We start from the raw sequence: 11,282 nt of genomic DNA on the forward strand, positions 1-11,282 counted from the left end.
ACACAGACACAATGAAGGCGGGTGAGCGTACACCACACTGGTCAGAGCTGGTAAGACAGAGCTCCATCCATGCCAAGACAGACAACAGCTCCCCAGGTAAAAACAATCATTTTGTTGTGAGCTATCTACTTGTGTTAGAGGCTGAAGCTCAAACACTGCAACCCTAGGAAACAAAGCCAGAAAATTAATAACTACTGAAAAGAAACACAGAGAATTGGACAGTAAAATCAGACATAAATTTGTTTTAAAGCTATTTACTGTTAATGCTCTATTGTTACTATTTTAAGAAGAAATTGGTTTAAAACTTAAAAGAAATAGCTTTTTTGGTTATTCTTTACATCACCTTTGTCTTTTCATAGGAAGTTATTAATTCAATGTCCTATTCCATTTCAACTGAATTAAGCATTTATTAAATAGTAATCAAGCAAAAAAAAAAAAAAAAGACCTTACAGGTCATCTTATGAAAAAAATAAATTATAAAAAAATATAAAGAAAAAAACCCTGAGAAGGTTATTGTCAGTGAACATGTGCATCCACTTACACACAAGTGAATTATACTTGAACAGTCAGATTTCACCTAACACACAGGGAAGTAAGCAAGAAATCTGCAAATATCACAGCCTGCAAGCAGGTTTTGATAGAAACAATGATCACTGCCCCACCCAGCCCCTCTCCAGATGAGGTTTTGGGCTGCAGGAAATGCAGCAAGTTTGTACACCCTCTTTCAAATTCTGTATTCTGTCTAGCCTACTTCTTGTTGGAAGAAAGCAAGAATACTTGATGTCTTGGGGATTACAAAAAATCAACTTTGTATGTATACACCACATATCAGAAACACTTGCAAAGTTTAATATATCATCACCTGAATAAATTTTTACAGTTAGCGAAAAATATTTATTATATACATGCACACACACACTGATTATATTATGTCACCCTGATCCACTAGGAATTCTACTGTGTCATACTAAATGACAGTCAGGTGAGGTTCTACTGTGTCATACTAAATGACAATCAGATGAGGTTCCCTTTGAGGCTGAATTATCATTATAAAAGCAAAATGTCATACAAAAGCTATGAATTTCCATACACTCAGTGTCTAGAATATCTTGATTTGACTGATAGTAAATTATGAGGCTGGCTTAGTTTAAATCAGTGCAGCTGGGAGGCTGTTCCTATATATAATCAAAGTATCCCTGACCATATGAGCCATTCCATCAACCGAGGAATATCAGCTTCACCTTTGAGAACTGCCCCCATGTCAAGGTCAGAGAACAAAAAAATGGCATTATAGGCCTAGTTTGCTGGTTTATGGGGCGATCTCATTAAATCTGTGCCCAAACTGCTGCTTAGAAGATGAGGGAAATAAAATATACTGCAACTACAAGGCAAAGATGAGATACGAGAAACTTGAGTAGATGAGCCAAGTGTAAAGAAAGCAGAAGATTGCTGGACCACATCAGAAATCTGTTTAGTTAGCACTTCTTTTGGAGGATTGAGAGAAGTCTCTAAAGCAGAGGTGCGTTACCCTCTTGCTCTGGGTCCAAGAAGCACAGATTGCTGAGTGAACATTGTTTTCATATAACCTCACTGAGGACATGCTTGGGAAGACAGGAAAGGATGCTGCTTCTGAGCAGTGAGGTCTAGCGTAGAGGAAGGAGAGCTGTGTGACCCCACAAAAAGAAGAAAAAAAAATGTATTTGCCCAGAATAACAGATATTTCTTTATCTTTTTAGGCCAATGAAAACTACGACACCCTGCTATTAGTAAGACCAGTTTCAATTCAGCTTTAACCTGTCTTGCCTGCACTAGAACTGGAAAGGATCCAGGGAGACAGACACAGGTATTATTGAGCATTTATGTTATCTCCTTATAGCTGAAGGCATTGTATAGTACAGGAGGGGATTCTTAATTGCTTACATGCCTTTAAAAAAATAGCAAGACACACAAAATGGATGGATACTATGAAGAAATACGTCTCCACATTACCACTGCATTGCTAAACTCCTGCCATCTTCCAAATTTACTAGGTAACACTATCTTTGTGCTTAGTTATTATAGTTTTCTAAAACGTACTTTGTATTTAAAGAAAGAGATGAATGAGAAGGAAGGGAAAAGAGAAAAGGCTGTTAAGGTATTTTAGCACCTCATCCATAACTATGATGGCCTCAGCAGATAGGTCTACTAAATCTCATGGTTATGAGATTATACCTCAGAGCAAAGCTTATTTCAAGAGCACTCATCATCATCAGATCCAATTGCTGAAGCGATTCAGCATACACTTAATGTTCTAATCTACTTTTTCCTTTCATTCAAGAGTGCTGGCAATGGATGGCAGGACAAGGAAATTATGAAAAAAAAGGAGGTTATTTGAAAGGAAAAATAAAATAGAAATATAATTTAGTGTCTGGATTCTTGACTTGGTTAGTTGATTCACCACACTAGGAACAAAAAAAAAAACAGTTTACTCTGTTAATAATAGGTGAATATGTATACAACAAAATTTCCAAGTTCTTTCATTTCAGTTGCACCTGTAAATATGTACATACAAATATATATATGTATATAGAATATAATTATATATACTTTACAACTTTTAGCCCTTAACAATACAAGTTTTTGTCCCCCAGATAGATCAAGAACTTTGTAAGTAGACACATGAAGTCCAAATCACAGCTCCCCCTGAATCATATTTCTTACTACTTTGAAGATCCATGAAGTTAGTCACCCTTCATAGCAAGGGAAGTAAAACCATACTGCTCCAGCAGCCTAGCAGTCAGCTGCTGTGAAAGAGTCTGAAAATAATGGATATAAAATACGTAATCAGATTTGCAACACCCTGTGGCTGCCTATCTACCAGTATAAAGAACTACAAGAGCAGCTGTATTGGGTATCTTACAAAACAAAATAGAGAATATGTTGATATTACAAATATTGCTGTATAACCATGGATTTAAGCCATAGTATTGTTTCGTTTGGTTTTTGTGTTATTTTTTTTCATGTATTACAGCATCTATTTTTATATTTTCTTTAGTTGTTACCATTGCAAAAACAGGGATCCGTTACATATCTGCAAAAGCTTGTTCCAGGATGCAGCACGTACATCAGTCATCCACAACTTGAGTTTTGAAAGGAAAAAATGTAGCTGTTTTAATACACAGAAGAATGCAAAATTATCAGTTCAACAGATATTCCTCTCTCTTTCTCTTCCAGATCTTGTATAGCTTTATCAAGTGAAATAATTGCAAGCCTTTAACAATGTGCATGAGCCATTTCTGTGGCTCCCAACAAACAAAGTACAGAGGTCTGACAAAATAAATTACAGATGAGCAATAATAAGGCTTGCTCTTTCCCCCATCCAAGTCAAAGACAATCCCCCTGCTTCGATCAGTGGAATCGGGTCCAGTCCCTTTTGCTCAGCGTGCTTTAATATAGTGCTCTACAGGAAAAATCACAATCATGCCATGCCGTGTGGATTAATCCCACACAAAATGACCTGATCTTACTCTCACAGTGGGGTTTTGCAATTGCTATGAAATTAGAAAGGAAAAAACACATACTTAAGAAACTATTAATAAAACTGCTTTGGAGGTCTCTCACCTAGTACCAGGCTAGTAGAACACATTTCTAGATCTCAATTTCAAAATCATCCTAATGAATATAAGAGAATTAGGAAAATATAATGATTTTCTCACCTGTATAACTGACACTTAAAAATATAACGTACTGCCAAATTAAAAAGTACTTTAATTGAATGAAGAAAAATAACCAGAGGGAGTGGATACAGACTACTAAATAATCAGAGTAGCTTCTATAACATTAACAACTGCTGCATCAGAACTAGAAGAAACAATGTGATTCTAAGTTTAGGCTGAAATTGTCTCCCTGACTAACTGTTCCTTCATCTAAACACAGTCCTGCTGTGATACATTTTGCAGTTCAGATGGCAAGAGATGCAACATCACGCACCCACTTTCAGCACTTGGAAGTACACAGTGTACAGACTGCAAAGGAAAAAAGAAAAAAACCACTAATGATTTGACATTATCTAAATAATACTTGGCACTCAAATTGTAACTATATTGCAGTATTTAACTCCGGATGTTTAAAACAACTTTTGATAACCTCAGATTTTCAGGCAGACCTCAAGTTCTGCTGTCTTTTTCAGTAAACCTGTAAAGCAACAGAGAAGTTAACAACAACCCAGGACAGCTTACCCCCCGCCCCCCCAACCAAAGATGGTCCTCTCAACTTAGTCATAAAAACAGCCAAGTTTTTCACAAACCAGCATCTCAGCTGCCATATTCCGACCAGGGCAAGGGAATGATTAGTAGATGTAGAGTGCTACCTGGCAGATCAGCTATTTTATAATTTTTAAAGCATCTTTATAGCCTTTCTCTGGCACATGGTAACTACTGGTCCTTCATCTCCCTTGACTACCCTAATAGCATGGCCTGGGAAGATGGCACTGAAGACACATGGCTGTTGGGAATTTCTTTTTTGCTCTCTGCAGATGGAGGGAACACCACCTTTGTCAGGCACCAGCGAAGCGTGCGCAAGTGAGCAACCAACCCACTTCACTTCGGCTGCCGCCCTGTGACAGGCGGCCTAGGGAAACACTCATAGAAAATAGCCATTGCTGACCAACCACTAGTTTGACGTCTTGTGTTTAAGTATACATATATATGTATTTATATGTTTGTGAAATGTGCATTTTTACTTCAGGCACCTCAAAGAAGGGCGAGTTTGTTTCAGCGACGAACGGTGCTGGGAGCATTTCTCCAGGTAGACCCTACACCCCAACACCACTCGGAGAATTCCCCATCCGTGGCACGGACGCACCGCACCGCATCGCACCGCGCCGCCATCACAGCACTGGCCAAGCAAAACTCTGCCCGGCCGCGCAGCAGCGCCTTTCCCTCAGGCCGGTACTCGCCATCGACCGCCCCGTTCCCGCCTGGGCGAGTCCTGCCCCGCGGCCGCGCAGAGGGACGGAGCGACCCCGCGGCGGAAGCCGGGCAGAACTCTCCTCCGGGACGGCTTCCCGGCCCGGCCCCACGGCGCTTCTTGCGGGGCTTCCCGGGGGAGGGGAGAGGGGGCAGGCCCCGGCTCGCACAGGTGCGGCGGGGCCCTTCTCCCCCCGCCGCCAGCGCCGGGCCGGGGCGCCGCGGCCGCCGCAGGTGGAGGGAGGGCTGGGCCCATTCCCGGGGAGACCTCGCCTCCTAGCGCCCGCGCCGCGCTGCGGGCAGCAGGAGAGGACCGCCGGCTGCCTGCCGAACCCTTCCACCTTCCTCATCGGGCCCGCTACGTGACCGACCGAGGGGGTGGGGGAAACGTAAGGGCCCGGCAAGGCCGGGAGAGAAGCAGCGGCGGCGGCGGGAGGAGGACGCCGGGCAGCCAAGGGTCCCCGGCTGCCCCTCGGCCACGGCCGCCGGCAGCCGCGCGGCCCGCCCAGCCCCGCCGAGCCCGGGGCGGCGCGGACGGCTCGGCGTTACCTTTCGAAGAGCAGCCGGATCATGAAGATGCAGAAGGCCAGGGGGAAGGCGAGGTAGAGGTCCTCCGCCTGCGGGAAGGCGGCTTCCTCCGTGCTCTGCAGGTCCGCCCAGGTGACGTTGTGCGGCAGCCAGAACCGCTCGTTCCAGAACCAGGCGAGGATCCCTGCCATCTTTGCTTTGTCTGCCGCGGCGCCCCCCGCTCCGCTCCGCCCGCCGGCCTCCCTCGCCGCGGCGAGGCGTGTGCGAGCGCCTGCCGGGGGAAGAGGAGGATGGAGGCGTGTGTCAGCCCTGCAGCCGCGGATGATGCTGCCGGGCGGCGCGGCGCGCTGTGCCGGCTCCCCGCCCGGCAGGGGCAGCGGCCGCCCCGCCTGTCACACGGCCGCGCCGGCCCCCATTGGCTCCCGCCCGCGCCCCGGCTGCCTCGGGGCCCGCCACACTCCTGAGGCGGCCCCGGGGCCGGGCAGAGGCAGCCTCCCCCCTTCCCCTTCCAAAAAACCTCGAACCAGAAATTACGCGACCCGAGCGAGCGGGGACCCCCGTCCTGCGGACGCTCACCGTGGCCGAGGCTGCCGGCAGGGACGCAGCCTCCCCTGGCGGCTCCGCGCCTGATCAACCCGCCGCGGCCCTTCTGCCTCGCCGCCGTGCGGTATCGCCGGGCTCCCGGCGAGGCTGCGGCCGGATTTAAATAGGCAGATGGCAGCAACGAAAAGCCCTCCTCTTCCGAGCTCCGCACCGCCGCGGGGACCGGGACCGGCTGCCCCGGCCCGCTCCTGCCCAGGCGATTAAATGGGAGCGGGACGTCCCGGGTGAAAGGACCCTCTGAAACGTTTGATGAGCGGAGCCTGTGGGCACGTAGGGCAGAGAGGCGTAAACGAGGCACGGCAAAGCGTCTGAGCGCACACCGCGCATCAGCAACAAAAGCGGGGTTAGGGCTGTGGCGTTGCACTCCCAGCTAAAGAAAACCTGCTTGGCTTTATGTAGGTTTTTACTTTCCGTTCCTTATCTCACTGCCCAGTCCCGCTAGGGACAAGCTGCAAGAGGAAAACTGGAATTGTCTGCACTAGACGTTACAGCAAAGGTGACTAGCAGCTGGCTTTAGTGTGGTTGTAGCCGCTGGACTATACACACAGCGGTCTAGGCACGCACAAAATTATTTCAAGTGGTAAGTGTACCACTCCTGGAACACCACTATTTTGTCTGCCCTGCCTCGCTTTATTTTAGATAGCTTGTTTTCTCCCCTGTTATCATCACACGTGCACATGGCATACTCCAGAGTTTTATCATCCTGCCTTTAGGTTTTCTGCTAGCTTGCTCTTTTCCCCCCACTGACTCTACTTGCCCTTCCCGAAAAATGAATTGCACAGCTCCTCGTGTCGGTGCTGACATTCCTGTGCTGAAGAAAATCCTAAGTTAAACACATGACCCTGATGCTGAGAAAAATGCTATACTGATTTCAACAAAAGAAAGCACTTCTGTATATGGAGAGAATTTCCACCTAGGACATTTAGGGCAAGTTTCAGGGAATGCTTTGACAGGATGGCTGAGGAGCCGTGCGGGTGAACCTGCCACCGGATGTTTCTGTTCTATTGCTGAGCCAACATCCTCAGTGTATGTAAATATTCTGCTTCAGTTCTTGTGGTTGCTTCTCGGGGGGAGACAAAAGAGCTGGTAGCTGGAGGCTGCTCCATGGATACCTAGTCCTTCAAATCATACGGAAAAAAGCATGGCCTCTAGCACCACTGCCAGATCTGACTGCTCCCATCTCTTCCTTCACTGCGGTTAGCATGGCACTCACTGCCTGTGCCCATCTGAGCCCTCAGCTCCCCACTGGTTCCAGCTCTGTGCGTAATCGTCTCAGGATCCTACTGTGAGTCTCTGACATAACCCAGGGCTTTGCTGTGATTTCAGTTCAGATGGAAAACTGGCCATGGGAGTTGCACACCTCTAATGCATCCTTCTTCACTTACAAATAATGATTTTTCTGAGCAGAAGAAAACATTTCTTTGTTCAAATCAGCAAGACCTCTTTTAGGCAGTACCCAAAAACTTACCTGGCTAATATATTCCTTCTTCCTTCCTACCTCTCCGCCTGGTTCTCATGTCCAGATTTCACCGCTCTCCCAGCTGACCTAGAACACCCCTAGAACCTCCCCTGGGAGCTCATCTTCCAGGGCTGTCTCACAAACGCCTGAGCTTGCTCCTGCACGCATACATATGCATCTCTTCAGTTACAATACCCAAATCATCCAGATCACTCTGTGTTCTGAATGGACTTGCATAAGCCAGTCTTAAATGGAAATACGAGTGCATGTCCTCAGAATGACCTCAGAAGCATAAACTTTGAAATCTATTGATGAAGAGCTCTTTAGATATCATTTTAATAGCTGACAATACACAGATAACCATTTGCTTCATTAATGACAGTTGTGTTTAAGGCAAAGTTAATTTCAATCAGAAAATTGGTATCATTATTCTTGCACCTGATGGTGACCTTTTGCAGCATATTTCAATATTCCAATCAGTTTAGAAGTACATTCAATATTTATGTCTGTTTCCAATATAACGAAGTAGTTCTTTCCCAGCCAGTCCTGAGGCTTGCCGGTGCTGGTGTTCAGCATTCATAGAATCATAGGGTTGGAAGGGACCTCTGGAGATCATCTAGTCCAACCCCCTACCAGAGCAGGGTCACCCAGAGCAGGTTGCACAGGAACACATCCAGGCAGGTTTGGTATGTCTCCAGAGTTGGAGACTCCACTCTGGGCAGCCTGTGCCAGTGCTCTGCCACCCTCAGAGTAAAGAAGTTCCTCCTCATGTTTAGGTGGGGCTTTCTATGCTCGAGTTTGTGCCCATTACCTCTTGGCCTGTCGCTGGGCACCACTGAAAAGATCCTGGCCCCATCCTCCTGACACCCACCCTTTAAGGATTTATAAGTGTTGATAAGATCCCCTCTCAGCCATCTGTTTTCCAGACTGAAGAGACACAAATCCCTCAGCCTTTCTTCATAAGAGAGGGGTTCCTGTCCCCTAGCCATCTTGGTAGCGCAACCTCTCCAGCAGTTTCCTGGCCCTTGCTTATGTACAGACGCAGGAAGGAACAGATCTTTGCAAAGTGCAAACCTAGCAACAGTAATAGTCTGATGATGCATAAGAGGTTAATTTCTGCTTAACAATTAGCATAACTGACTTTTGTGTCAGACTGAAATTATGTTAGGACAACAGATCGCTAAGCGTATCTGAAAATGAATGACATTTCTGAAACGTTTGGGAGGATGAGGTTTTAATTGAATTCAATTTGTAGCAGCAATTACGTAGACATAGCTACCCACATCCAAGATAGGACTATGGATGAGGATGCCTGAATCTTGTGCTTTGAAGAGAGGTATTACCAGGATTTGGTTTTCTGCCTCCTAAAACTGTTATATCACAAAAAGGGAGCCCAACAGAACTTTAAAAACTGTGGTTTCATATGCAGCCTCATATCCCATAACAACTTATTCCAAGATAGTGCTAGAACTTGGCCTAAAAAAATGTAAAGGGCTGAAAGCGAGTGCATTTCCTCAAAAGCCCAAAAGCCCAGCCTTGGGCACTCTTTGTAATATAAAAGAGTTAGTAATAACTAAACAAAAAAATATACATAAATTCCCAAAAATTTACTGAACTTCTGTTTCTCCTCCACAAAGAAGAAAAGAAACTGACAGTCTGCACATCACTAGTTCAAAACCTTGAGAAATGAGCAGAGTGACCACTCTACAATGAAGGACTTTGTGGTTTATGTCTTCTTTGTTTGTTTAGCATCAAGAAGCTAGGTTAGATCTCAGGCACAAAAGAAAACGTTCCTTAGCTTTGAGAATAAAATTATTGTTCTTAGTCTAATGAGGTTCCTCCTTTAGACTTAGAACAAGTGTGTTAAATGCATTTCACACAGCAGAAGACTTCCTTTGCCCACCAGCCCCACTTCTCCTCATGGCCACAAACGTCCAGTAGCCCCCTCGCATCACATCAGGAGATTGCTAGTACTTACTTCCTCTTCACAGATCAGAATAAACCATGTGACACTTTCCAATGTAGGTATATTTTAATATATAAAAATTCAGAAAGTTTTCAGGAAAAAAATCAAATTTGTTTTCTATCAATATTAAACTGCTTAACATAGGCAGTGGTTTAAGCTGTCTTAAGCTTCCACACAGATATAAACACACACAAAACAAAGATTAAACATAAAAATGAGCAGTATTTAGACATTAAGATAAGAGAGTTGCTTTAAGTAATGGGACACATACGATATTGGTTGATCAGAACAGTGTTCCAACAGGTACTGTAAAAATTGCATAGAAAGTGAACGTGGTATTTAAACTCAGCTGTTTAGCATGGAAATGCCATTTAAAGTTTTCAAGTAACATTGATGCTGCCAATATGGCTTAAGTTACAAGCTCATAACAAAACTTTTAGAGGCTTCCTTGAAGGATATTAACAGCGATCTTTCCTATAGGGGCTAGGTCTCAAAAGTAGCTTTACTAGTTTACAGTGAGTAATACTCACTATTTTTATTTACCTCTCATGGCTTATTTATCCATCTTCAGCCAACGGGAGTGTGTATCAAATCTCTAGACCACTTTGAGTGAGTTTGGTAATGTGTATTTGTTCGCATCAATGTGTCTGTGCCGTACTGCTGGCCACCCGGAGGAGTTCCTCCACCAAAACAGGAAAAGCTGCACCAAATCTGATGATTTTAAAGGACTGATAAAGAATTGAACGTAACCAGCCAAAAGTTTTATCTCATTTAGTCTACTGTAATTCTGGAGCAGTGTCAGGCTTACACACAGGGAACTGCAATCAGACTCTGGGCCAGTCCATTTAACGGACAGGATAGTACAGGTGCCAATAATGCGATCCACTGAGACTTTTTACTATCCCAACCTGAACTGTGTGGTTTCTGAGCAGAAAAGATGGCTATGGCTGACCTGTGTAAAAGCAGCGGTGCCAGTCTCATTTCCCTAGGTCCGCATCGCCACTAGTGATGTGCCTAGCAGAAGAGCCAAGAAATGCCTGGGTGTTGCACGACTGCTCTGCACCCTCCTGGGGAAGGAGGAGAACCACAGGCATGGGGGAAGCGGCAGTGCCAGGCATGGCCCTGAGCTGTCATTCTTCTAACACGTTTTCTACCTTCTGGTCCCAGCAGCTTCAAGGACTTCCAGATTCTTGTGCTGCTACTTTCACCAGCTTCTCTAATACTTTCACCTAAGAAGTAAAATCACACTAACAGAGCAGCAGTCTTCATTACAAAATTACTTCATCACAGTCAAATCAGTCCCGTCTCCTGCATGGGGGTTGTATCAGTCCGAAGAGACCAGGCTGGCTTCACCCAATTACCAAACAATGTACCCTGAATTCAAACCACTAGCAGAGCTCTGTGTAACACTGCTTGAAATACATCAATACGGTAGGTATCCCCAGGTTATATCACTTCACAGCCTTCCAAATTTTTTATCTTGGCAGATGAGCAAGTTTTGTCACTTAGGAAGACATGCAATGGTAATTAGTTTGGCTGTCATGAAAAGATGTGTGGACAAGTAGCTCTAGCTGAAAGAGAGGTTTACAAGCCTCAGGAGGGTTTGTGCTCTGTGCTGGGCTCCAATTAAAGTCAAGACCTGAAGCAGAACTGCTCTATGAGGACCGTTCAGAAGGAGAGGAGGAAGCAGAGATTGCCTGAGTCACTGTATGTCTCCATGCTTCATTTTTCTCTGTTGCTCACTTTGGTTTAGCTTCCTGCTCTAGATTTAATGAAAGTG

General features: G+C 45.3%; 1 protein-coding gene across 2 annotated transcripts in view; it reads right to left on the bottom strand.

Moving 5' to 3' along the window:
• The window catches only part of CERS6 (ceramide synthase 6), a 131,263-nt gene extending 124,858 nt beyond the window's left edge, over positions 1 to 6,405 (bottom strand). Inside the window, exons 1-2 of one of the 2 annotated variants that reach the window (XM_074594142.1) lie at positions 6,051 to 6,405; positions 5,496 to 5,745 (exon numbers count right to left, since the gene is read on the bottom strand). In XM_074594142.1, the coding sequence (XP_074450243.1) occupies positions 5,496 to 5,665 (170 nt within the window). In that variant the 5' untranslated portion in view covers positions 5,666 to 5,745; positions 6,051 to 6,405. Of the gene's footprint in view, positions 1 to 5,495; positions 5,838 to 6,050 lie in introns of those variants that run through there. The other variant, XM_074594143.1, reaches the window with a different exon arrangement.
• Positions 6,406 to 11,282: the final 4,877 nt, after the last annotated feature.

Source organism: Larus michahellis, chromosome 7 (genome assembly GCF_964199755.1).
Source record: "Larus michahellis chromosome 7, bLarMic1.1, whole genome shotgun sequence".
NCBI classification, from domain to species: domain Eukaryota; kingdom Metazoa; phylum Chordata; class Aves; order Charadriiformes; family Laridae; genus Larus; species Larus michahellis.